Here is a 27,546-nt window from a genome sequence, read left to right as displayed (position 1 = left end):
CCAGATCTCAACCCCATAGAAAATCTTTGGAGGGAGTTGAAAGTCTGTGTTGCCCAGCAACAGCCCCAAAACATCACTGAGGAGCTCTGCATGGAGGAATGGGCCAAAATACCAGCAACAGTGTGTGAAAACCTTGTGAAGACTTACAGAAAGCATTTGACCACTGTCATTGCCAACAAAGGGTATATAACAAAGTATTGAGATAAACTTTTGTTATTGACCAAATACTTATTTTCCACCATAATTTGCAAATAAATTCATAAAAAATCCTACAATGTGATTTTCTGGATTTTTTTTCTTCATTTTGTCTGTCATAGTTGAAGTGTACCTATGATGAAAATTACAGGCCTCTTGCACTATTGGTGGCTGACTAAATACTTTTTTGGCCCACAGTTGACAATGCAAGTCAGAGCAAAAACCAAGCCATGAGGTCGAAGGAATTGTCAGTAGAGCTCTGAGACAGTTTTGTGTCAAGGAACAGATCTGGGGAAGGGTACCAAAACATTTCTGCAGCATTGAAGGTTCCCAAGAACACCATCATTCTTAAAAGGAAGAAGTTATGGAACAACCAAGACTCTTCCTAGAGCTGGCCTCCCGGTAGAAGGGCCTTGGTCAGGTAGGTGGCCAAGAACCCGATGGTCACTCTGACAGTGCTCCAGAGTTCCTCTGTGGAGATGGGAGAACCTTCCAGAAGGACAACCATCTCTGCAGCACTCCACCAATCAGGCCTTTATGGTAGAGTGGCCAGACGGAAGCCACTCCTCAGTAAAAGGCACATGACAGTCCGCTTGGAGTTTGCCAAAAGGCACCTAAAGGACTCTCAGACCATGAGAAACAAGATTGTCTGGTCTGAGGAAACCAATGTTGAACTATTTGGCCTGAATGCCAAGCGTTACATCTAGAGGAAACCTGGCACCATCCCTACGGTGAAGCATGGTGGTGCCAGCATCATCCTGTGGGGATATTTTTCACCGGCATGGACTGGGAGACTAGTCAGGATCGAGGGAAAGATGAACAGAGCAAAGTAAAGAGAGATCCTTGATGAAAACCTACTCCAGAGCGCTCTGGACCTCAAACTGGGGCGAAGGTTCACCTTCCATCAGGACATTGACCCTAAGCACACAGCCAAGACAATGCAGGAGTGCCTTCGGGACAGGTCTCTGAATGTCCTTGAGTGGCCCAGCCAGAGCTCGGACTTGAACCGGTTCAAATATCTTTGGAGAAACCTGAAAATAGCTCTGCAGCAACGCTCCATATCCAACCTGACAGAGCTTAAAAGAATATGCAGAGAAGAATGGGAGAAACTCCCCAAATACAGGTGTGCTGAGCTTGTAGAGTCATAGCCAAGAAGACTCAAGGCTGTAATCACTGCCAAAGGTGCTTCAACAAAGTACTGAGTAAAGGGTCTGAATACTTATGTAAACGTGATATTTTATTTTTTAATACATATACAAAAATGTCTAAACCTGTTTTGCTTATGGGGTATTGTATGTAGATTGATGAGAGGGGAAAATCAATTTTAGAATAAGGCTGTAACATAACAAAATATGGAAAAAGTCAAGGGGCCTGAATACTTTCCGAATGCACTGTATAGTATATCAATATAAACTGGGTGGTTCGAGTCCTGAATGTTAATTGGCTGAAAGTCGTGGTATACCATGTGTATGAAAAAACATATTTATATTTACTGCTCTAATTACGTTGGTAACCAGTTTATAATAGCAATAAGGCACTTTGGGTGTTTGTCGTATATTGCTAATATACCACTCTGCGTTCCATCGTGCTTAAGAACAGCCCTTAGCCCTGGTATATTGGTCATATACCACACCCCCTCGAGCCTTATTGCCTAAATACCATCTAAATAACCCTCCCCCAATTGTATCCATAGTACAGAATAATGACTAAAAGGGTGGACATCTCAAGATCTGAATGGAAGATGTTTGTGTAAGCTTTTGTTCCAGCCCAACTCAAACCTGATTATAAATTATAGCCTACAACTCAAACCTGATTATAAATTATAGTCTACAACTCAAACCTGATTATAAATTATACCCTATCACCTTGATTTGGTATATTGATTATTTTCGTCAGATGTTAGAATTGGGCTGGGACAAAACTGTTCACACACTCCTGCTCTCCAGGACCTCCTGCAATGACAAACAGGACAAAGCAGGAGAATACTGCTCTAGATTGAAACAGGTTACCGAGTTGCAAGGTGATAAGATTTAGGCATACCAATTAGAATAGAGAAGGTGCAATTTGGCATCAATAACATGGCAGTAATTTTACCTCAAAAACAAATGTGTGAATACCAAATAATTTAAAACCCACCATAGCAAGTAAGACTAAATAAGATCACATAACCTTGCCTACTGGCTACACTAATGATCTGCTGACCAGAGGAAAACAGATCAATGTCTTCCCGCAGTAAAGTAACCACACTGCTTGACTCAAGAGATAAGAGCTAATCAGTCCATCTGAAACTTCTCAAAAAGCCAGACCAAAATAATACAGCTAGCTAGGTAGCTACAAGTCAAGTATTAGGCTAACATTACTTGAAGTAGGCTCCTCACCCACAGACACAAAGATACCTAACAAATAACAAATAATAGCAAATAATAGCTAGCGAGTGAACTAGAAAGATAAACTGTTGGTTTATAAAAGCCAAAGAAAGCTAAACTTTTTATAAACTTCTCATGCATTTAAATGGCTAGACAAATAGACGGCTAATGTAGCCATAGCCAGGCTAATGTTGCTAACCATGAGCTAGCTAGATACCATGTATTGTGTACAGTAAATAAACAATTTAGCCAATGTATTTCTTGCTAAATTTAGCTAACATTAGTTAATCCAGCAATCCTTAACTTTGCCTCGATTCAGCAATCTCGTCTCATCATATCCCTGGTGAGTGACGGGAAGTTTGAGACAGGCATTTGTAGATGTGTCATAGCGACATTAGCAGCTAATTAGGATCTCATTTTGGGGGATAAATACATTATTGATAAAAGTCACTTTTTTATTTTATTTTTTAAAATAAAAGTCACCTTGTCCAAGAGAGATTTACATGGTTATCAAAACGTTATGCCAGGGTAAACCTACTCCAAACACAGCCCTTATTTGATGTCTAAAATCCCCTATGGGAAAAGTAAATGGTGGGGAAATGATTAGAAACATTGTTTGACCACAAGGTTTTATGGGTATTCTGACCCGTACTGTGGTACTACATACCACTCACCAGCAACAAACAGCACAGTGCAGCATAAGTGCACTCCTACTACTCAGTGCAAGAGGCGTCACTACAGTTCCTGGTTCGATTCCAGGCCCGGCGTCGTTCGGGTTTGGCCACGGTAAGCCGTCATTGTGAATAAGAAAAGTGTTCTTAACTGAGTTGCCTAGTTAAATAAAAGTTACATTTACTACCAGTACCACTGTTACTACAGTATGTGCACTTCTGCACTACTATCCTTCACCAGAAGAGGGAGAATTTGATTCTCTGCACTCTAATATACACTGCAGATTCTACAAAATACATGTTCTGCTATGCAAACCCACTCACTCAGGTGCAAGCCTTTAGTTAAAATAGACAAAAAGACACCATATAATCTATTGTTTTTAATGTGTTGTGGTGGGTGTGTTTCTGTAGGGTATTGGAGGGTAGAGGGAACATAACAGTTGTTTCCATTGCAAGATGAACAATAAAGTATTCCATTATATTATACTCTATTTTCTTCTATTATTCTAATGACTCTCACTGGTTAATGTGCCCAAATGTTACTATGAAACAATAATATGAAACCTGATACAGGTTAGACAAGGTTAATGTAAAGTCCCAATCAATTGATTATATTAGTTATTATCTTACTGGGAATTCTTCCTTTCTCATTGAGCTAACGGTAGTGCTGTGTCCGATTAGTTAGGATATTTAAAGCAAATTTAACTTAATTGAATAAGACTCATGGCACTGGTACTGCGCCAACTGTTGGCTGATCTTATTTATGTGGAGAGCCTTCCCCCTGCTTGTAGTAAAGTAGCATGCGCCACCCTATTTGGTCAAATTACTTGTCAATCAAGAGTGTTACCATGGTGACAGAGAGCAAAGTATCTGACTGGTAAACTTGTATTCATTCATCCGTTGTTCATACTGATGAGCGAGCGAAGTTAGAACAGATCGCCCGGTTACAAACATTTAGTGGAGTTGAAAATATTGATACATTGTTGCGCCCTTCGACATAATTTAATTGAACATGAAAGTAACAGTTCTCTCATCTGAAATATCCGTGAGGCATGCGGTCTTATTTTATCACTCCTAAGCAGCGAAGTACTGCTATTTTTGTGGTCACTTTGTAGGCAACGTTTACTAGCCATCTATTAGCTAGGGAAGTTTGGTTGCAGTAGCTGTTAGGTTTGTTTGAAAGTGACAGGAGATAACAAGCTGTAAAACCGAATCGACGCGATGATTCCTGAATATAGTCCCCGGACCAGTGAGACAAGAAGCCGTACGCGTTGCCACTATGGTCAGGCAGCCGAACCAAACCAGAACCGATGTGGGCTACTCTCCGAAATCAAAACTCCTATCAAAAATGAACTATTCACTGACGACTACACCATCATTCCGGGCAAAGAACTTGGCAGGTACTATACGTGCTTAATTAATAATTACAGGGGGGCATCTATCCATCCAATTTGTCAAGTTGTCTGTGAGTTTGTCTGTCAGCCTGAATAACCTTTTTGCTTACTATGACTGTCTGTTTCCATACTTGTGAAAATATTGAAAATATAATACAGAAAAATATTAAATTTCTAGATTAATTCATATTCAAATATCACGGTTTTGGCCTTTCGTAGTGCCACATCTCCATCCCTGCTGTCATTATGTAGACATTTGTCGGCACCACAAGTTCACCTTTAATTTAATTTAAATTTCATGAAACGTTGTGGGGTGTTGTCCAGCAGTTAAAAGTTGCAACATGTATTTTGGATTGTGCACATCAGTGTAAGCTAATGCAAATCCTTTCAATGGATTCCCCAATGTCGCAGTGCACTTGGTTGGAACCAAACAATGATTGGTGCACTCCAATGTTCTTCCATGAATACAGGGTCCCAGCTGCCAAATCATGCTTCCATTGTTTGTTGTTGTTTGGTTTGAGAATGCTGAAGTATGCATGGCTGGAATAGTAGTGGGCTTGCATTCTCTCTACAGCAAAGGTCACTCAAGTCCAGTGGTGTAAAGTACTTAAGTAAAAATACTTTAAAGTACTACTTGAGTTGTTTTTTGGGGGCATCTGCACTTTACTTTACTATTTATATTTTTTACTACTTTTACTTCACTACATTCCTAAATAAAATAATGTACTTTTTACTCCATACATTTTCCCTGACACCCAAAAGTACTTGTTACATTTTGAATGCTTAGTAGGACAGGAAAATGGTCCAATTCACACACTTATCCCTGGTCATCCTGACTGCCTTTTGATCTGGCAGACTCACTAAAGACATGCTTTGTTTGTAAATGATGTTGGAGTGCCCCAGGCTATCCTTAAAGAAAAATGATAATACAATTGTTTGTCAGGTTTCTCAATATAATGAATTTTATTTTTTTTATTTTTTTTTATTTTGATACTTAAGTACATTTTAGCAATTCCATTTACTTTTGATACTTAAGTATATTTAAAACCAAATACTTTTAGGCTTTTACTCAAGTAGTATTTTACTGTGTGTATTTCACTTTTACCTGAGTGATTTTCGAAGCTATCTTTACTTTTACTCAAGTATGACAGTGTTGTACTTTTTCCACCACTGCTCAAGTCATATCTTTGAGTGTTTGAACTGCAATGTGGGCGGCCACACCTTGTGATGTGCCTGCTAGATCTTAAAGTAAGCAGATGGGTTCTGTAATGAAACATGCAAGAGCTTTTTCTCCCTCTGTTTTCAGGCAGTCAGGACCACATCATAACAATTGCAGTACTAATGGATGCATTTTACAAACACACTATTGGTCTTTTTACTTCATTATCTACATTTCTCTAAGCATTGGCCTATGACTTGACACAGAGCCATTGCCAAATTGTCTTCAGTTGTAGCTGTGACTTAGATGCATCACCCTCCATGTTGTAAAGTTTGATGAAGCACATGATAATTACAGCATAGCCTGCATACACTACTGTGCCCTTTCCACTCAGCGACGGCAATAAAAATACATCAAGACTTTGTCATTGGCGCTTTGAAACTCCAAACTTCACCCCTGAATTAGGGTAAATCCATTTGTATTCAATCACTTTTTTGACAGAACCCCATTTGATTTGAACAAAACCTTCCATACATATTTTTGCCCATTGTAGAAGTGCTCAGAAGTGACTTTTTGGACCTGAATGACACAACATTCAAATCAAATTTATTTATATAGCCCTTCGTACATCAGCTGATATCTCAAAGTGCTGTACAGAAACCCAGCCGAAAACCCCAAACAGCAAGCAATGCAGGTGTAGAAGCACGGTGGCTAGGAAAAACTCCCTAGAAAGGCCAAAACCTAGGAAGAAACCGAGAAAGGAACCAGGCTATGTGGGGTGGCCAGTCCTCTTCTGGCTGTGCCGGGTGGAGATTCTAACAGAACATGGCCAAGATGTTCAAATGTTCATAAATGACCAGCATGGTCGAATAATAATAAGGCAGAACAGTTGAAAGTGGAGCAGCAGCACGGCCAGGTGGACTGGGGACAGCAAGGAGTCATCATGTCAGGTAGTCCTGGGGCATGGTCCTAGGGCTCAGGTCCTCCGAGAGAGAGAATTAGAGAACGCACACTTAGATTCACACAGGACACCGAATTGGACAGGAGAAGTACTCCAGATATAACAAACTGACCCTAGCCCCCGACACAAACTACTGCAGCATAAATACTGGAGGCTGAGACAGGAGGGGTCATTCACGAGAGAAATGTTCAAAGCTGACGCATTTTGCATACCCCACCATACCATGAGACATCCATTCATCACTAGAAAATATAAACAGTTCATATTCATATTAATTGAAAAGTTTCTAAACAGGGTTGTCAAACTACTTTATAATTTCTGGCCATTTTTATGTTGTTACCTTTCACATCTATCTAAAAATGCATAAACTTACATTTTTTTTCCATATACAGTGCCTTCAGAAATTATTCACTCTAGAGGTCGACCGATTTATGATTTTTCAACGCCGATACCGATTTATTGGAGGACCCAAAAAAAGCAGATACCGATTAATCGACCGATTCTTATATATATACAGTGGGGCAAAAAAGTATTTAGTCAGCCACCAATTGTGCAAGTTCTCTCACTTAAAAAGATGAGGCCTGTAATTTTCATTATAGGTACACACTTCAACTATGACAGACAAAATGAGAAAAGAAAATCACATTGTAGGATTTTTAATGAATTTATTTGCAAATTATGGTGGAAAATAAGTATTTGGTCAATAACAAACGTTTATCTCAATACTTTGTCATTGCCAACAAAGGGTATATAATAGAGGTCAAATGTTTTCTGTAAGTCTTCACAAGGTTTTAACACACTGTTGCTGGTATTTTGGCCCATTCCTCCATGCAGATCTCCTCTAGAGCAGTGATGTTTTGGGGCTGTTGCTGGGCAACACGGACTTTCAACTCCCTCCAAATATTTTCTATGGGGTTGAGATCTGGAGACTGGCTAGGCCACTCCAGGACCTTGAAATGTTTCTTACAAAGCCACTCCTTCGTTGCCCGGGCGGTGTGTTTGGGATCATTGTCATGCTGAAAGACCCAGCCATGTTTCATCTTTTCACTCAAAATCTCACGATACATGCCCCCATTCATTCTTTCCTATACACGGATCAGTCGTCCTGGTCCCTTTGCAGAAAAACAGCCCCAAAGCATGATGTTTCCACCCCCATGCTTCACAGTAGGTATGGTGTTCTTTGGATGCAACTCAGCATTCTTTGTCCTCCGAACACGACGAGTTGAGTTTTTACCAAAAAGTTATATTTTGGTTTCATCTGACCATATGACATTCTCCCAATCTTCTTCTGGATCATCCAAATGCTCTCTAGCAAACAGACGGGCCTGGACATGTACTGGCTTAAGCAGGGGGGCACATCTGGCACTGCAGGATTTGAGACCCTGGCGGCGTAGTGTGTTACTGATGGTAGGCTTTGTTACTTTGGTCCCAGCTCTCTGCAGGTCATTAACTAGGTCCCCCCCCGTGTGGTTCTGGAATTTTTGCTCACCGTTCTTGCGATCATTTTGACCCCACGGGGTGAGATCTTGCACGGAGGCCCAGATCAAGGGAGATTATCAGTGGTCTTGTATGTCTTCCATTTCCTAATAATTGCTCCCACAGTTGATTTCTTCAAACCAAGCTGCTTACCTATTGTCGATTCAGTCTTCCCAGCCTGGTGCAGGTCTACAATTTTGTTTCTGGTGTCCTTTGACAGCTCTTTGGTCTTGGCCATAGTGGAGTTTGGAGTGTGACTGTTTAAGGTTGTGGACAGGTGTCTTTTATACTGATAACAAGTTCAAACAGGTGCCATTAATACAGGTATTTATTTATTCGTAATAATGACAATTACAACGATACTGAACGAACAATGAACACTTTTATTTTAACTTAATGTAATACATAAATAATATCAATTTAATCTGAAATAAATAATGAAACATGTTCAATTTGGTTTAAATAATGCAAAAACACCGTGTTGGAGAAGAAAGTAGAAGTGCAATATGTGCCATGTAAAAAAGCTAACGTTTAAGTTCTTTGCTCAGAACATGAGAACATATGAGAGCTGGGGGTTTCTTTTAACATGAGTCTTCAATATTCCCAGTTAAGAAGTTTTAGGTTGTAGTTATTATAGGACTATTTCTCACTATACCATTTGTATTTCATTGACCTTTGACTATTGGATGTTCTTATAGGTACTATATTATTGCCAGTCTAATCTCGGGAGTTGATAGGCTTGAAGTCATAAAGAGCGCTGTGCTTCAAGCATTGCGAAAAGCTGCTGGCGAACAGAGGAATGTGCGGTTTGAATGAATGCTTATGAGCCTGCTGCTGCCTACCACCGCTCAGTCAGACTGCAGTCATCTGAAGGGATAGGTTCATTCTATGATTGGAATGACACCCTCCCTGTATTTAAGAGCATGTTGTCTCAACTGATGGCAGGCACAACACAAACTCAGATGATGTGAAATAAGGTTTAAGCTACAACATATGTGATTCTGAAATCAATCTGAAGTTATACGCTTTTTGATAATTGACGTTAAAGGTTTAAAAATGACTTATTTAAAACAAAAGAAATTATCATATAGTTTGACAAGCTTTTCTCGTGGTTTGGCGGGTTATTCCAAATGAATAAACTGATCATCTTTAACTCTTGAATGTTTTGTCATTCAGGTCCAAAAAGTCACTTTCTGACCACTTCTTCTGTGGATAAACGTGTTTGGAAAGTTTCGTTTAAATCAAAAGGGATGCAGTCAAAAGGTTATTAAATTCAAATGGATTTACCTAATCGCTTTAGTCCATTTTGTTCTTGGAAGCAGTCTCTGTGGTTCGTCTCTGCTTTACTGACACAGAAAGAGGGGAGATTCCAGTGTGTTTTTACGAGTGGAATATCTCAGTCTTGTTTATCCACATAGCTCTCTGAACATGCCTGCCACAGTCTTGGGATAGGAACTTATGCCACTGCACATTCTAAAGGGCACCAGTCAGACTAGGCATTGCGAACACCATATTCAACCATCTAAATGGCACCATGTTCACCCAAGGACAAGTATATTCAACTCCTCTGAGATTTGATTAAACCGATAAGAAGTATGTGAGCCCTCTTCAACGTCAAAGCCATTGCCCTTTTTATAGAAGGTATTTGAGCTTTGTATGAGATTCTAATGTTTTAGCGAATAAAAGGGACATTCAGAATGTGGCTTTGCATCGCATGACCGGCCGTTGCGTCTGAGATTAGCTAAAGGCACTCACTTCAAAGTGTTTGGCTAAGCCACATATGAGTCAAATCACTGTGCACACTGCCCAGTGACCAGCTGCTAGGGAAGTAGCCTTCTGGTGACTGGTCACAAGCATCCTTCGTCTAAAGCCCCAAATACACCCACTATGAACCCTAGTTTCTTAGATTTTAAAAGAAAAAAGGAGTCAATTGCAACATATTAGATCTGGTTTCAGATAATTTTTAACTGCAAATTGAGGCCTGTTAGGCCTAAAGGTAAACATATATGTTTCACATCTCAATCATTGGAACGTCTCTAGCTGACCATGTGTTGCTATGTCCTCACTGTTAATCCATTTTTTTCTTAATGACTATCCATTGTGGACAACCTATACTCAAACAAAGAATGTAAAATGTCTGTAGGATTGTCTCTTCAGGTTATCTGATTGGCTGCAGAGTTTATTTTATATATTTTTTTTCTTGAGCAGAGTGTCTGGTTGCCAGCACATAATTACGAATCATTTGTAGATGACAAATTGAACGAAAGAAGACCAAACTGATAAGTTTGACTAAAACATTTCTATGCGATCACATGTTTCTCTCTCTTATGCGTGGGAATAATTGGGAACATATATTTCTTAAATTAAAATCACTGAGATAATTTCCTGGTGTTTTTAGTCTGTACAAAAAAAAAAAACAAAACAAAACAAAAACAACAAAAAAAAATATATATACACACACACATTGCATTCGGAAAGTATTCAGACCCCTTCCCATTTTCCACATTTTGTTAAGTCACAGCCTTATCTTTAAATGCACTAAATAAATGTTTTCCTCATCAGTCTTCACATGATACCCAATAATGACAAAGCGAAAACGGGTTTTTAGACATTTTTGGAATTGTATTACAAATAAAAAAACGGATACCTTTTTTACAGACAGACCCTTTCTTATGAGACTCCGGTGTATTCTGTTTTCATTGATAATTATTGTTTCTACAACTTGATTGGAGCTCACCTGTGGTAAATTAAATCGATTGGACATGATTTGGAAAGGCACACACCTGTCTATATAAGCTCCCACAGTTGACAGTGCATGTCAGAGAAAACACCAAGCCACAAGGTTGAAGGAATTGTCTGTAGGGCTCAGAGACAGGATTGTGTCGAGGCACAGATCTGGGGAAGGGTACCAAAACATTTTTGCAGCATTGAAGGTCCCCAAGAACACAGTGGCCTCCATCATTCTTAATTGGAAGAAGATTGGAACCCCCGAGACTATTCCTAGAGCTGGCCGCCCAATCAAACTAAGCAATCGGGGAGAAAGGCCTTGGTAGGGGAGGTGACCGAGAACCCGATGGTCACTGACAGAGCTCCAGAGTTCTTCTGTGGAGATGGTGTTCCTTCTGGAAGGTTCTCCCATCTCAGCAGCACTCCACCAATCAGATCTTTATGGTAGAGTGACCAGACGGAAGCCACTCCTCAGTAAAATCCCTATTGTAGCAGCATCATGCTGTGGGGATGTTTTTGGGCAGCAGGGACAGGGAGACTAATCAGGATCGAGGGAAAGATGAACAAAGCAAGAGATCCTTGATGAAAACATACTCCAGAGCGCTCAGGACCTCATACTGGGGTGAAGGTTCATCTTCCAACAGGACAACGACTCTAAGCACACAGCCAAGACAATGCAGGAGTGGCTTCGGGACAAGTCTCTGAATGTCCTTGAGTGGCCCAGCCAGAACCCGGACTTGGACCCGATCAAACATCTCTGGAGAGACTTGGAAATAGCTGTGTCGCGACACTCCCCATCCAACCTGACACAGATTAAGAGCATCTGCAGAGAAGAATGGGAGAAACTCCCCAAATACAGGTGTGCCAAGCTTGTAGCATCATACTCAAGAAGACTTGAGGCTGTGATCTCTGCCAAAGGTGCTTCAACAAAGTACTGAGTAAAGGGTTTCAGTTTGTTCACATATTTCACATTTTCAAAAATCCTGTTTTTGCTTTGCCATCATGGGCTATTGTATGTAGATGACATTTTTTGAATAAGGCTGTAACGTAACACAATGTAGAAAAAGTCAAAGGGTCTCAATACTTTCCGACTGCACCGTATATTATTTTGCTCAGAAAACTTGGGGGTCCAAATAGAATGACCCGTGGGCTGCCGGTTGGGGAACCCTGACATAAGGCATGGATGTCATGGAGTTAGCTGGAGTTGAATGACGGTTCACAATTTGTTAGATTTGGCAGTGTCTTTGCTTCACTAGTGGTATTTGGACCATTAGACTTTTACCAGGGACATTAAATTACCATCGCTGTCTGTCTGTATGCCTCAATTGAGGCTCTAGCCTGAGCCTAGTTTAGATGTAATCTGTTTGTTTGGGTTGGCCTTGTATCAAATTCCTGTAAATAATGTGATTTAATGAAGTTATCTGGCTGTAATGCTGAAGTAAGCACTTGACTAATAACCCTACTAAGCTGTCCAGATTCCAGATTTCTCATATCATTTGCTTGGGTTGCTTTTTTGTTAGTACGCCAACCGCCATGAGATTATGAACCTGTAAATTCAGCCTGGAACTAGATTTGAGTTGTGCACATGGCACCTGTGTTTTAGTGTTTTCTGTATGTTGTTACAAAGTTACTGTATTTTACCATCACTGAGTGTAGCTCTTTCAATGCAGTTACAGACGTAGAGAAATATACAGAGGCCTGTATTTTTTTGCACACTGACGATAAAGCATGAAAGACGAAAGCTCTGAGAACATTCTGTCTGTATCCCTCTGTACTGAGCACAGTGGTGTGAAGTGCGATCCCCGCGGTCCTGTGATTTTCATACTCTTGCATGTAGATAATTGCAGGGCCTAGCGGTGGCCGGCCTAGCGGTGGCCGGCCCAGCCCTACAGAATTCCACAGGCCTCCTGCTCTGGGGGAAACTCCCTGTCTGCATGAATCAACACCAGAACCAAGGCTTAGCCTATGTGTGAGTCATCAAAATGAACCCCATTAGCTGTAAGAGGACCTGGCCATGTTTAAAAAACAATATATATAAAAAAAGAGCCCCCGTGTCATTTTGGAAGAATGTCCTTTTCTAGTTACGAGCTCATCGTCGCGCGTTGAACTCGGCTGCCATTTTCAACGTGGTATTGAAATAGCTCAATTGTGTCTCAGGCCTAGGTTCCAATGAATTCACTGGGCAAATGCACTACACGGCCAAAAGTATGTGGACGCTGCTAAGATTTATAAAGCACTTTCTACATCAGCCGATGTCGCAAAGTGCTGTACAGAGACCCAGCCTAAAACCCCAAACAGCAAGCATTGCAGATGTAGAAGCACGGTGGCTAGGGAAAACTCCCTAGATTGGCCAGAACCTAGGAAGAAACCTAGAGAGGAACCAGGCTCTGAGGGGTGGCCAGTCCTCTGGCTGTGCCGGGTGGAGATTATTACAGAACATGGCCAAAATGTTGAAACGTTCATAGATGATCATCAGGGTCAAATGATAATGATATGATGATGATGATGATAATAATAACAGTGGTTGTAGAGGGTGCAACAGGTCAGCACCTCAGGAGTAAATGTCAGTTGGCTTTTCATAGCCGTTCATTCAGAGTTAGCTTTAGAGCTTAAATTCACACAGGACACTGAATGAGCCATGATAAATACTGCAGATATAACAGACTGATTCTAGCCCCCCGACACAAACTATTGCAGCATAAATACTGGAGGCTGAGACGGGAAGGTTCGGGAGACACTGTGGCCCCGTTCGACGATGACCCTGGACAGGGCCAAACAGGCAGGATATAATCCCACCCATTTTGCCAAAGCACAGCCCCCACACCACTAGAGGGATATCTTCAACCACCAACTTACTACTCTGAGACAAGGCCGAGCATAGCCCACGAAGATCTCCCCCACGACACGAACCCGAGGGGGCGCCAACCCGGACAGGAAGATCGTGTCAGTGACTCAACCCACTCAAGTGACGCACCCCTCCTATGGACGGCATGGAAGAGCACCAGTAAGCCAGTGTCTCAACCCCCGTAATAGGGTCAGAGGCAGAGAATCCCAGTGGAGAGAGGGGAACTGGCCAGGCAGGGACGGCAAGGGCGGTTCGTCGCTCCAGTGCCTTTCCGTTCACCTTCGCACGCCTGGGCCAGACTACACTCAATCATATGACCTACTGAAGAGATGAGTCTTCAATAAAGACTGAAAGGTCGAGTCTGCGTCTCTCACATGGATAGGCAGATCATTCCATAAAAATGGAGCTCTATAGGAGAAAGCCGTGCCTCCAGCCTCTTGCTTAGAAATTCTAGGGACAGTAAGGAGGCCTGCATCTTGTGACCGTAGCGTATGCGTAGGTAGCTACGGCAGGACCAAACCGTAATGCTTTGTAGGTTAGCAGTAAAACCTTGAAATCAGCCCTAGCCTTAACAGGAAGCCAGTGTAGAGAGGCTAGCACTGGAGTAATATGATACATTTTTGGGGATTCTAGCAGCCGTGTTTAGCACTAACTGAAGTTTATTTAGTGCCTTATCCGGCTAGCCCGAACGTAGAGCATTGCAGTAGTCTAATCTAGAAGTGACAAAAGCATGGATTAACTTTTCGACATCATTTTTTGACAAAAGGTTTCTGATTTTTGCAATGTTACGAAGATGGAAAAAAGCTGTCCTTGAAATATTCTTGATATGTTTGTCAAAAGAGAGATCAGGGTCCAGAGTAACGCAGAGGTCCTTCAGTTTTATTTGAGAAGACTGTACAACCATCAAGATTAATTGTTAGATCCAACAGAAGATCTCTTTGTTTCTTGGGACCTAGAACTAGCATCTATTTTTCCTGAGTTTAAAAGTAAAAGATTTGTCCCCATCCACTTCCTTATGTCTGAAATATAGGTTTCCAGGGAGGGCAATTTTGGAGCTTCACCATGTTTCATCGAAATGTACAGCTATGTATCATCCGCATAGCAGTGAAAGTTAACAGTATGTTTCCGAATGACATCACCAAGAGGTAAAATATATAGTGAAAACAATTGTGGTCCTAAAACGGAACCTTGAGGAACACAAGTTTACAGTTGATTTGTCAGAAGTCAAACCATCCACAGAGACAAACTGATATCTTTCTGACAGATAAGGTCTAAACCAGGCCCCCTTTGCTGCTATAACAGCCTCCACTCTTCTGGGAAGGCTTTCCACTAGATGATGGAACATTACTGCAAGGACTTGCTTCCATTCAGCCATAAGAGCATTGTGAGGTCGGGCACTGATGTTGAACGATTACATGCTGGCTAGATCGGGAACGCACGTGCGACATTGCTAGTTGATCCAGACACGCAGGTTGAAATAACTTTATCTTTAAATCACCCATGTGGGTATATGCTCCTAAAAACCAATGAGGAGATGGGAGAGGTGGGATTATTTTATCCCCTGGCTACGCATACACTTGTGAACAGTGTAGATGAAATAATATGTACAATTGAAGTCAGAAGTTTAAACTCAGTTTTGTGAAATAATCTGTCTGTAAACAGTTGTTGGAAAAATTACTTGTCATGCATAAAGTAGATTTGCCAAAACTATAGTTTGTTAACAAGAAATTTGGAGTGGTTGAAAAATGACTTTTAATGACTCCAACCTAAGCTTATGTAAACTTCCGACATCAACTGTATGTGTACATTTTATTTTGGCAACATTCGGGCACGCCATGCGAGCTGTGTGGTCAGCATGTTAGGCCTGGCTCACAGCCGGCATTCCAATTCATGAAATTTTTCTGTATGGACCTCGCGTTGTATGCAAGGGCATTGTCATGCTGAAACAGGAAATGGCCTTCCCCGAACTATTGCCACAAAGTTGGAATGTAACTGTATGCTGTATTCTTAAGATGTCACTTTCCTGGAACTAAGGGGCCTAGGCCCGAACCATGAAAACAGCCCCAGGCCATTATTCTTCCTCCACCAAACTTTACAGTTGGCACCATGCATTCGGGCAGCTAGTGTTCTCTTGGCATCTGCCAATCCCAGATTAAACCGTTGGACTGTCAGATGGTGAAGCGTGATTCATCACTCCAGAGAATGCATTTCCCCTGCTCCGGAGTCCAATGGCGGCGAGCTTTACACCACTCCAGCCGATGCTTGCTATTGTGCAGGGTGATCTTAGGCTTGTGTGTGGCTGCTCGGCCATGGAAACCCATTTCATGAAGCTCCCAACGAACAGTTATTGTGCTGGCGTTGCTTCCAGAGGAAGTTTGGAACGCCGTAGTGAGTGTTACAACCGAGGACAGGCAGTCCCGTTCTGTGAGCTTGTGTGTCCAATTCGCGGCTGAGCCGATGTTGCTCCTGACATTTTCACTTCGCAATAACAAGGCAGGGCAGAAATGTTATGAATTGACTTATTGGGAAGGTGGCATCCTATGACTGTGCCCCGTTGAAATTCACGGAGTTCTTCAGTACGGACCGTTCTATTGCCAAAGTTTTTTTTAATGGGATTTCATGGCTGTGGCTGAAATAGCCGAAACCACTGATTTTGAAGGGGTGTCCACATACAGTACCTTTTTGGCCATGTAATGTTGTAGGTAGCTTGAAGGCTGTACTCGTTGTATAAGTGTGCAACCATTTGTAGTTTAGTTTGTCAACAAATTTCAAGCAATTAGCCTAGGTTTGTAACAGGGCTGATGATGGTGATGTAAAAGAAAGCCTTGGAAAAACAAACACAAAGACTAAACTAGACTAAATATTTAGAGCTTTAAGTCTGAAGTCTTTTCCTTACCATGGTTACTGTTAAAAGACTGCTGGTTTAATAACAGGAACAATCACATGCCTCAGACAGCATACTAATGAAATCAAAATAACCCACTGTTTTAAATATAGAGAACAAAGAGTGGGTAGTGCGAGCACTACTGTTCTCTCTGGTGAAATCATCACATTTATTTCCACATCGCTTCCTCTCTTTTGGATCTTTCCAGGCCTGCTCTAATTAATAAAAGTAGGTTAGGCCTATAATAACCATAAGGGATATTTAGTTCTCCACATAGTTTCAGCCCTATGCCAAAGTTACAGCCTGTACACATGACAAAGGGCTGTATGACAGAAATGTGTTTTTTGTATTTTCTTTTCATGTCGCCATTTTTTTGTGTGTACATACATACATACATACATACATACATACATACATACATACATACATACATACATACATACATACATACATACATATCACACACACATACAGTGGGGCAAAAAAAGTATTTAGTCAGCCACCAATTGTGCAAGTTTTCCCACTTAAAAAGATGAGAGGTCTGTAATTTTCATCATAGGTACACTTCAACTATTGGGGAAAAAATCCAGAAAATCACATTGTAGGATTTTTTTATGAATTTATTTGCAAATTATGGTGGAAAATAAGTGTCTTTTTCATCTTTTTTTTCATCTCATCTTTTTAAGTGGGAGAACTTGCACAATTGGTGGCTGACTAAATACTTCTTTGCCCCACTGTATATATGTATTTGTATGCATATACTGTCGAAGTCGGAAATTTACATACACCTTAGCCAAATACATTTAAACTCAATTTTTCATAATTCCTGACATTTAATCATAGTAAAACATTCCCTGTCTTAGGTCAGTTAGGATCACCACTTTATTTTAAGAATGTGAAATGTCAGAATGATAGAGATTTATTTCAGATTTTATTTATTTCATCATATTCCCAGTGGATCAGAAGGTTACATACACTCGATTAGTATTTGGTAGCATTGCCTTTAAATTGTCTAACTTGTGTAAAACATTTCAGGTAGCCTTCCACAAGCTTCCCACATTAAGTTGGGTGAATTTTGGCCCATTCCTCCTGACAGAGCTGGTGTAATTGAGTCAGGTTTATAGGCCTCCTTGCTCGCACACGTTTTTTCAGTTAGGCCCACAAATTTTCTATAGGATTGAGCAGTTGCAAACCATAGGGTGGCTTTTTTTACAGTGGTTTTGGAGCAGTGGCTTCTTCCTTGCTGAGCGACCTTTCAAGTTATGTCGATATAGCACTCATTTTACTATGGATATAGATACTTTTGTACCTGTTTCCTCCATCTTCACAAGGTTGCTGTTGTTCTGGGATTGGCTTGCACTTTTCGCACCAAAGTACGTTCATCTCTAGGAGACAGAATGCATCTCCTTCTTGAGCGGTATGACGGCTGCGTGGTCCCATGATGTTTATACTTGCGTACTATTGTTTGTACAGTTGAACGTGGTACCTTCAGGCATTTGGAAATTGCTACCCAAAGATGAACCGGACTTGTGGAGTTCTCCAATTTTTTTTCCTGAGGTCTTTGCTGATTTCTTTTTATTTTCCCATGATGTCCGGCAAAGAGACACTGAGTTTGAAGGTAGGCCATGAAATACATCAACAGCTACATCTACCATTGACTCAGGCTAATTGACATCATTTATCAGAAACTTCTAAAGCCATTACATCATTTTCTGGAATTTTCCAACTGTTTTAAAGGCACAGTCAACTTAGTGTATGTAAACTTCTGACTCACTGGAATTGTGATACAGTGAAGTATAAGTGAAATAATCTGTCTAAACTATTGTTGGAAAATTACTTGTCATGCACAAAGTAAATGTCCTAACCGACTTGCCAAAACTATTATTTGTTAACAAGAAATTTGTGGAGTGGTTGAAAAAAGTTTTAAAGACTCCAACCTAATTGTATATAAACTTCCGACTTCAACTGTATATATTTTGATTATATCTATTTAACTACGCAAGTCAGTGAAGAACATTCTTATTTACAATGACGGACTACCCTGCCAAACCTTCCCTTAATTGTTATTTACATTGACGCTGGACTACTTGTGGCTGGTTGTGATACAGCCCGGGATCGAACCCGGGTCTGTAGTGACGCCTCTAGCACTGCAATGCATTGCTTTAGACCGCTGCGCCACTCTCTCCCCCAAATGTGTGAAGAAAAGCTGTTTTACCAACAGTAATCCAGTGGTCAGTGGAGCCTTCAGTGTCTCATCAAGGGAGAAAAAAAATCTCTGTCATCATTGACTGAGAGTGTGTCATATTTAGTTGCTGTCCTGGGAATCGTCCTGAAGGATTAGACTGCAGTTACAGCAGGCGGTGATGCAGCATCCACCTCCTTGGGATAGCTCTCAGGGTCCTACTAGGGGGGGGTCTTCTCTCTGGATGAGCCTGTGTGTCTGTCGGATGTGTGCAGTGGGGTCCCTTTCACCCAGTCCCAACCCCTCCCCTTCATGTTTTGAACCAAACTTCCCCCTCTGGTTCTCACAGAAAGGATCTCTGTGTCTTGACAATCAGACAGGATTCCATGACATCATCGGCCTGGCTTTTCACGTTGTTTGGGTCTCGCGGCCGGGCCGGTGGCAACATCTGCTGAGCGCCTTGGAAACAACCAACCGCGGAGAAAGGAGGGGGGGGGGACATGTGAAAGCCAAGTTTGTTATTGAACCCCATCAGCGAGATCCCTCACTCTCGTGTCAGGAGATGAGAGAGGGGAAGCACATGGAGGGGGGTATGTCATGCTATACTTCCCGCCTTCAAAGCAATCTAATTAAGTTGATAGAACTTCCTATGGGTCACGGCCCTCCCCGACTACAACTGTGACACACCTCACCAAGGAATCACACGTTTCCATCATCAACCGGGCCTAATCTGTTTCATATGAACTATTAGCACTAGCCATTTTCTCTCTCACAGATTAGAGGTGCTACGCGTTATCGTGTTTCCTTGCTCGCTCAGCAGACCCAATTTGTCATGTCCTTTCACATGTATTGAGCTGTGGCGAGAAAAAAAAAGCCAGGCAATGAAGTCCAACCTGAGTACGGAAATCATTCATCTCCACAAAGGCGTGGCGAGCGAAACCACATCTTCTGTGGGCCATTAACCTCCGTAGAACGGAGCCTGAGCTGGTGGGGTTTTGAAACAGGCCGCCCAGGGGATGGTGATGAGGCAATAATGCCCTTTCCCAAGGTATTCAGAAAATGTCCTGTGTGCAAAGAGCATGTGAATAGGCAACCTCTTTCTCTCTCTGTCCCTCTCCTTTCTGTACAGGGGTCACATGTCAGAGTTCCTTATTCCCTCATGTCATACACGCAGAGTAAACATACCTCTGGTTTCAGTCCATGCGCTGGTAAGAGCTCAGAGGCCCTGTTCTTATTGGGGGAAAACGAGGGGGTCGGTCAATAGGAGCTCTTTGCTCTGCCTTGCTTTTTGTTCTAATGGTGATGAGGCTTTCCTCCTGTCAAAAGCAGCCACTACCTAATTGCTTGAGGCTCACTCTCCGTGCGCCCGTTGATGATTAATGGAGCTCTTTGAGAGATGGCCGCTCTTACTCTGGACACTCGGGCGAAACTACAAGCCTGTTTTAAAAAATAAATCACAATGCTGGAACAAAAGTAGTTGATTAGCCAAAGTGCACCAGGTTGCCATAATATTGACAGAACTGAACAGGCGGACAAATACCTCCCATATAAAGTGATTTTGTTTGTAGTGCGTCTAGGGACCCATTTCCACAACATACTTCAAATGCATTAAAAACACGGCACGTTCTCCCATGGGCAACAGCTGGAGGAAGCGGCCCTGCTGCCAGGCTGGATCCCCTGGCTTAGAGCCTTCTCTCTTTCTGCCATCTGAGGACACTGCTATAGTCTGACTTTTGGTATCCTGTCAACGCCTCTGCCAACTTGGAGACCCTGCCTGCATTTTTATAGACGCTATAAACTGGCCACAATATGCCCGGGCTGCGTTCTCTTTTTGCACTGTTTAGATCTGATTCCATTGATGAGAATAGTTTTGGCGGGAGGGTTTAAAGTAATACCTTTCAACCTTTTTATAGGAGTGGCTGCAGATGGTAGACGGGAGCTCCTTTAGTCTGCGTGGACCACTTGTCTGCTACTGCAGATGGAATGAATCCATCTGTCCAGGCTTTGCAGTTATCTGTGAGACGAATGACGACAATGGAAGGCCACCAAATTGCCGATGTCATCTTCACCACTCTGTGAAGTGTTGATTGTCTGTAATTTCTTTGGCACATTGGTGTCAGAAATGGGATGACGCGCAGAAGGTTTGTACCGTACGCACAGTGACTTGAGAGTTTGACACCTACCAGTTAGATGACCTGGCCACTCCATCAGTGTACGACCAACATAGCAACAACTTTGGTGCCACGGTTAAACAGGTGGTCAAAGTCCAGAGGCCAAAGTGGGCTCACGTCATCTTTAAGCATCTCTCTGTCAGAGCCACTATCATTTACTGTCAGCATCCATCAGATTTACAGCCACTTGATGAAGTGTCACTCTACCCATACCAACTGTGTCACTCTCAAAAATTGGGCCTATGCAGAGGCCATTTAGAGGGGGCGATCTTGCAGAGGTTAATTCAATAAAGCTGACAGTTGAGATCTGTCAGCAGCTTTATCTCAAGCCCCCTCCTACAGTTTGGCCACTCAACTGAGAAAAGAGATGTTAGATTCTTAACATTCCACCTTTTTTAACCCGTAAGTTACCTTACATACTTGCATTGAGCTGACTTTCCCCCCTCAAGGGCTTGTTCCAAATTTCTGAGAGGCTACTGTGTGGAATCTTTTCATCTAAAAAAAGGAGACGAACCATTCAGCTCTTGGCATGCAAACAGCTCTGGCACACCGCCTGCAGCATAGCACTGTTATATTAAATGAATCTTCTGCTTGGACGCCTGCCACTGCAAAAATGTGTATGGAAAAAAATGTCCATTAATTTCAATGAGCATGGGTCAGGAACCTGGGTGTGATAAATTATAAATAAGGAAACTTCAGCCAAAAGCTAAAATGGACCAAAGCAGAGGTGCCACGTTCAGACTAGTTTCAGTTTTTGTAAAAAAAAAAAAAAAAAAAAAAAAGGAAACGTACTGCCTCTTGACGAAGTCTAGTGGTTTTGAGCCATTTGTCTTTGTGCATAAACGGCCAAGCCATCTGTTCTGAATCGAACCGTTCCTTTACATTGACCCAGCAGTCACCCCTGGTGTCTGCACACATGAAAGCCATCTCTTTCAGGGTGTTGTCTGTGTTTGGACACAGGCTTTGGAAATGTGCTGACATGACTGCAGAAAGGCTGTGGTCTGTTTTAAAGGTACCAGAGTCCCAGTCCCAACCAGTCTCTCCAGCAAGCATGTGCACAAGCCCTAAATCAATGGCTTGTGTGTGCTGGCTGAACTTGGAATATTTAGTATATTGTGCACTGCTAACATTGATGGTAGACTCTGTTTTCTCCTCAATCCCATGCAGATAGTTGCCCAGCTATAATATAAATCAAAATAGGCTACTAGTCGTCTCTGGAATGACCCATGGAACATTCCAGGCAGGCCTAGACCTCCTGTCCAGCACCTTCCCTAAGCATAGCAAAGATTCATGGCCGACTTGATGAACTTCACACAGCGTTGATGCCAATGCCTCCGATCCAAAGTATCATTACTCACAGTGGGTGAGTGGCCAGACGGGACAGGACGAGGCTGCTGTGAGGGTTTTCATTAGGCTCGGGCTGGTTCGCACCCCTGCCACCACGCTACACCACAAACACCTCATCTATGGCACTGGTTTTTTTATTCATTTTTTATTTTTACATAAGACAATTCACTTAACACGCCTCTGGACCGTACAGAGCTCCAGGGCTTTCAAGTTTTTAGGAAACCAATCTTACGACAGCAGGGGCTGGATTAGAGTATCGGTGGTGGCAGAGGTATGAAGGAATGCCTCAGCCATGCAGTCAAGTGTGGCGAAAGCCTATTAGACCTGGTCTTTAGCTAGTTTCAAAGGCCCGGAAGGTTCCTTATAGCACAAACTATTTCCTCCGAACTTGATTGATTAGACGCAGCCCGTTAAGATGTTATGAATGCAAGAGATTACGTCTGCTCCCTGCATTCCTGTCATTGGATGCTGTGACTATAAGGAGACCCCTCCCCCCGAAGGATTTTCACAAGCTAATGTCAAGTGCCTTCCTGCAGCTACCAAGTGCGTCTTTCCTCCTGGTTCGGATGGTTGACAAGGTGTTCACAAATACAGAGTCAGTGGTTCTCCCTTGCCTCTACGTGCCTCATGTTCATGTTCTCGCTGACCTTGTCACCTTGCTCTTACTTTGTCAATGCCCTGTCACGCTGGCCTCAGACAATAATAAACGCCTCTGTCCGCCACATCCTCAAACTCAAATATTTAGCCTGACCCAACGCCTTAAGGTAAGTCTGTAGACTTGATGAGTTCAGCACAAGCCAAAGAGCATGGCTTTTTCTTTCTTCATCCTCCAGTCTCTACGTTTTTCTTCCTTGTGTGAGTGTTTCTGCAAGGGCCCCCGAGGCCCAGGCTCTCTCTCTCTCTCTCTCTCGATGGTGTGTAAGAATATTCACGACTCAAAACAGGACTTAAAAACACTGACCATATTACATCAGGAAGTGCATCGTTTTGACCAGCTACGGCATTGTTGTCTGTCACAATTCCTATGCCAATCTAGTCTAAGGCGCTCAGCAGACATTTACTGCCTGTTTCTCTGGAGGGCAAAACCAACTCCAGACGCAATTTCTTCCAGTCTGCTTCCACTCCTTCCCCGACAACATGACAATGACACTCAGCATGGTGGCGTTAGGCAGGCATGACTAAACTGGACTTCTCATTAGTCTCTTGCTTGTGTTTTCTCTTGGGTCTGATCTAGAGGTCGACCGACTATGATTTTTCCACGGCAATACCGATTTTATTACAGGACCAAAAAAAGCAGATACCGATTTTTTTATATATATATATATATATATATATTTGTGTGTATGTAATAATGAAAATTACAACAATACTGAATGAACACTTTAATTTTAACTTAATACATTAAAATCAATTTAATCTCATAATGAAACATGTTCAATTTGGTTTAAATAATGCAAAAACACCGTGTTGTAGAAGAAAGTAGAAGTGCAATATGTTCCATGTTAGAAACCTAACGTTTAAGTTCCTTGCTCAGAACATATGAAAGCTGATGGTTCCTTTTAACATGAGTCTTCAATATTCACAGATAAGAAGTTTTAGGTTGTAGTTATTATAGGAATTATAGGACTATTTCTCTCTCTACCATTTTGTATTTCATATCCCTTTGACTATTGGAGGTTCTTATAGGCACTGTAGTATTGCCAGCCTAATCTCTGGAGTTGATAGGCTTGAAGTCATAAACAGCGCTTTGCATCCCAGCATTGCTAAGAGCTGCTGTTTGAATGACTGCTTACGAGCCTGCTGCTGCCTACCACCGCTCAGTATGACTGCTCTATCAAATATCAAATCATAGACTTAATTATATAATATAATAAACACACAAATACGAGCCTTTGATCATTAATATGGTCAAATCCGGAAACTATCATTTCGAAAACAAAATGTTTATTCTTTCAGTGAAATATGGAACCATAACGTATTTTATCGAACGGCTGGCATCCATAAAGTCTAAATATTTATGTTACATTGCACAACCTTCAATGTTATGTCATAATTATATACAATTCTGACAAATTAATTACGGTCTTTGTTAGGAAGAAATGGTCTTTACACAGTTCGCAACGAGCCAGGCAGCCCAAACTGCTGCATATACCCTGACTCTGCTTGCACTGAACGCAAGAGAAGTGACACAATTTCCCGAGCTAATATTGCCTGCTAACATTCATTTATTTTAACTAAATATGCAGGTTGAAAAATATACTTGTGTGTTGATTTTAAGAAAGGCATTGATGTTTATGGTTTGGTACATTGGTGCGACGACGGTGCTTTTTTCGCGAATGTGCTTGTTAAATCATCACCCGTTTGGCGAAGTAGGCTGTGATTCGATGATAAATTAACAGGCACCGCATTGATTATTTGCAACGCAGGACAAGCTAGTTAAACTAGTAAAATCATCAACCATGTGTAGTTAACTAGGGATTATGTTAAGATTGATTGTTTTTTATAAGATAAGTTTAATGCTAGTTAGCAACTTACCATGGCTCCTTGCTGCACTCGCGTAACAGGTGGTCAGCCTGGGTCTGTGACCCAGTGCAATGTAATCGGCGTCCAAAAATGGCGATCACCGATTGTTATGAAAACTTTAAATCGGCCCTAATTAATCCGCCATGCCGATTAATCGGTCGACTTCTAGTCAGATCTGTCCCTCTTTGCTGCCCAGTCTCTCGCATCCCTCTTTGCTGCCCGGTCTCTCGCATCCCTCTGCTGCCCGGTCTCTCGCATCCCTCTTTGCTGCCCGGTCTCTCGCATCCCTCTTTGCTGCCCGGTCTCTCGCATGTCATGGCTGTGTTGCACATGATGCAGGCTAGTTGACACTACTTTCATGAGAACTGGGAGGATGTGCCCACCCCCTTACACAATCTGACAGTAAGGACAACCTGAGATATTTGACAGCTGCCAGGCTCAACCTTCAAGGCCACTGTCTTCTTTAAGGTAGATGTTGAACATGGTCTTACACCATTTATCTGAGTGTGCAAGGAGGGAATAAGGTGGGCGGATACGAGGAGGACCAGGTGATATGTGGTTCAGATTTTCAAAATCTAAGGCTTGGATGAGAGGAGCTAAGGTCATGGGAATGATGTTTACTCTCCATCCATTGGCAGCTCTGGCACTTCCAGAGGTCAATCGCTCTGACTTTTCTCAACTGCCACCATGTTCCGGCGTGAGTCGTAAATCCGTGTGTGTGTGTGTGTGCATGGTTATCACTCACAAAACTCTGTTTATCAGCCTCAAGTCACCTCGGCCGGTAAATCATTCTTCAGACCTGTTTGATAAGAGAGTTGTCTGGCTCCGGAGAGTTCTGACTTTTCCACTGCAAACCTCTGTTTCAAAGAACCTTTCCTTGTCCCGCAAATACTTCCTCCTTAGAGGTTAAGTCAATACCATTGTACTATAAAGTGTAAATAAGTTATGTTGCCTTCGCATGGAAACAAAGTAGGCAAACGGTATCCCTGTAGCCTACACTGTTTCTACTTGGCATTTAAATGTCTCTGCTACACATTTTAGTTGTCATATCCTCTTACAATGAGGTCAGACAATAATGGGACCATTGGTTCAGTGTATTAGAGCATTTGGCTGCATTCTCGGTAGCCGAGAGGGGAGTTGATGTTGGCGTGTCATCTTTATACACTGCTTTCTCTCTGCAAGGCCCCCCGGGCAACACACTCTGTGTCCCTAATGGCACCCTGTTCCTATATACTTTTGACCAGATCTACTTATGGACCCTAATCAAAAGTAGTGCACTTCATAAGGGAATAGGTTGCCATTTGAAACACAGCCGCTCGCTGTGTGTTTTTCACACCAGACCAGTCCAGGCCCCTACCCCTTCATAGTCCACATTCAAAGTGGGTCAGCGCCACAAAGCAGACGGCTGTAGCGGTGAGAAATAGGGCCAACTTGGGTTCTGGGGATGGGAGATGACTTCATCCTGCAGAAATGCCAAGGAGACAAAGTGATGTTCAGATCCAACGTTAAGTGTGCTGGTCTCAGGATCACTACAACACCTATCTCTCATCATCACACACACACACACACACACACACACACACACACGTCTCTTCTCACAGATGAAAGGGTGGCTGTGTGTACACATTTGTATGTGAATCCACTGCTTGTTCATCGGGTCATTTTCGTTTGTAACATCATGCAGATCTAATGAGAGACACTGCGATTACTTCCTTTAGTTTCTCCAGACTGAGAACTCTTAACATTCATTTGTGGCTTTGTGTCATTCTTGTGAATTGTTAGAAAGTCCGTATTGCCCTATTGGGTCAGTGAAACTAGGTCATAGAGTCAACTTGTCATGCCAAGTGATGAACGGCCTTCAGTTACCATAGTTACAGAGCTAGTTAAAAGGCCTTAGAATATCTTGAATGGTGCATATATAAACCTGCTCTATTGTAGATGACATTAGACTAGAAAGTGAGTGGAAAAGCCTACCTTATTCTCTGAAATATAAATCTTCACCCAGCACCCTCTTCTCTCTGCCTGTGCTTCTCCTCAGGGGGAAGTTTGCGGTGGTCAGGAAGTGTGTGGAGAAGTGCACGGGCCAGGAGTACGCCGCCAAGTTCATGAGGAAGAGGAGGAAGGGCCAGGACTGCAGGCTGGAGATCATCCACGAGGTGGCCGTTCTGGAGCTCGCCACGGCCAGCCAGCGGGTGGTCAACCTGCACCAGGTCTACGAGATGGCCGCCGAGATGGTGCTCGTCCTCCAGTTGTGAGTGTCGCACTTTGGTCAAATCGAAGTTGTAGGAACAATGCCACGTACTCAACGGTTTGATGCGTTGACTTGAAAAGGTCAGCTGTGGAAGAAGAGAGAAGGTCTACCCTCCATTTTAGTCCACTTCAGACATGGACGACAATCTCTTTTTATGCACATATTTTTTTACACACAGTTAGTATCTCAATAGTCTGATATGGCTTCATCTCCTTCTTTTACACTGATCTGAAAAAGCAGGCTAGGTAATGTGCTAGTAATCTAATGCAAAGTGTTATTTAGGCCATGGAAAAGGTAGGCTCGACACGACGTTTCACCTTTGACCCCACAGGAAGTACGGGAAAGGCTCCTGGGCACTGCAGACTGATCTTCTGCATGCCACCTTAACTGACTG

The 27,546-nt window shown here is 42.4% G+C and overlaps 1 protein-coding gene across 1 annotated transcript in view; it reads left to right on the top strand.

The window, feature by feature from the left end:
- Positions 1 to 4,146: 4,146 nt before the first annotated feature.
- The window catches only part of LOC135518543 (serine/threonine-protein kinase 17A-like), a 41,954-nt gene continuing 18,554 nt past the window's right edge, over positions 4,147 to 27,546 (top strand). The window contains exons 1-2 of the mRNA XM_064943713.1: positions 4,147 to 4,632; positions 26,940 to 27,152. Coding sequence (XP_064799785.1) covers positions 4,454 to 4,632; positions 26,940 to 27,152 — 392 coding nt within the window. The 5' untranslated portion in view covers positions 4,147 to 4,453. The remainder of the gene's footprint in view (positions 4,633 to 26,939; positions 27,153 to 27,546) is intronic.

Source organism: Oncorhynchus masou, chromosome 28, assembly GCF_036934945.1.
Source record: "Oncorhynchus masou masou isolate Uvic2021 chromosome 28, UVic_Omas_1.1, whole genome shotgun sequence".
Taxonomy (NCBI): Eukaryota; Metazoa; Chordata; class Actinopteri; order Salmoniformes; family Salmonidae; genus Oncorhynchus; species Oncorhynchus masou.
The sequence above is the reverse complement of the archived record's forward strand: the minus strand, read 5'-3'. Positions and strand labels throughout refer to the sequence as shown.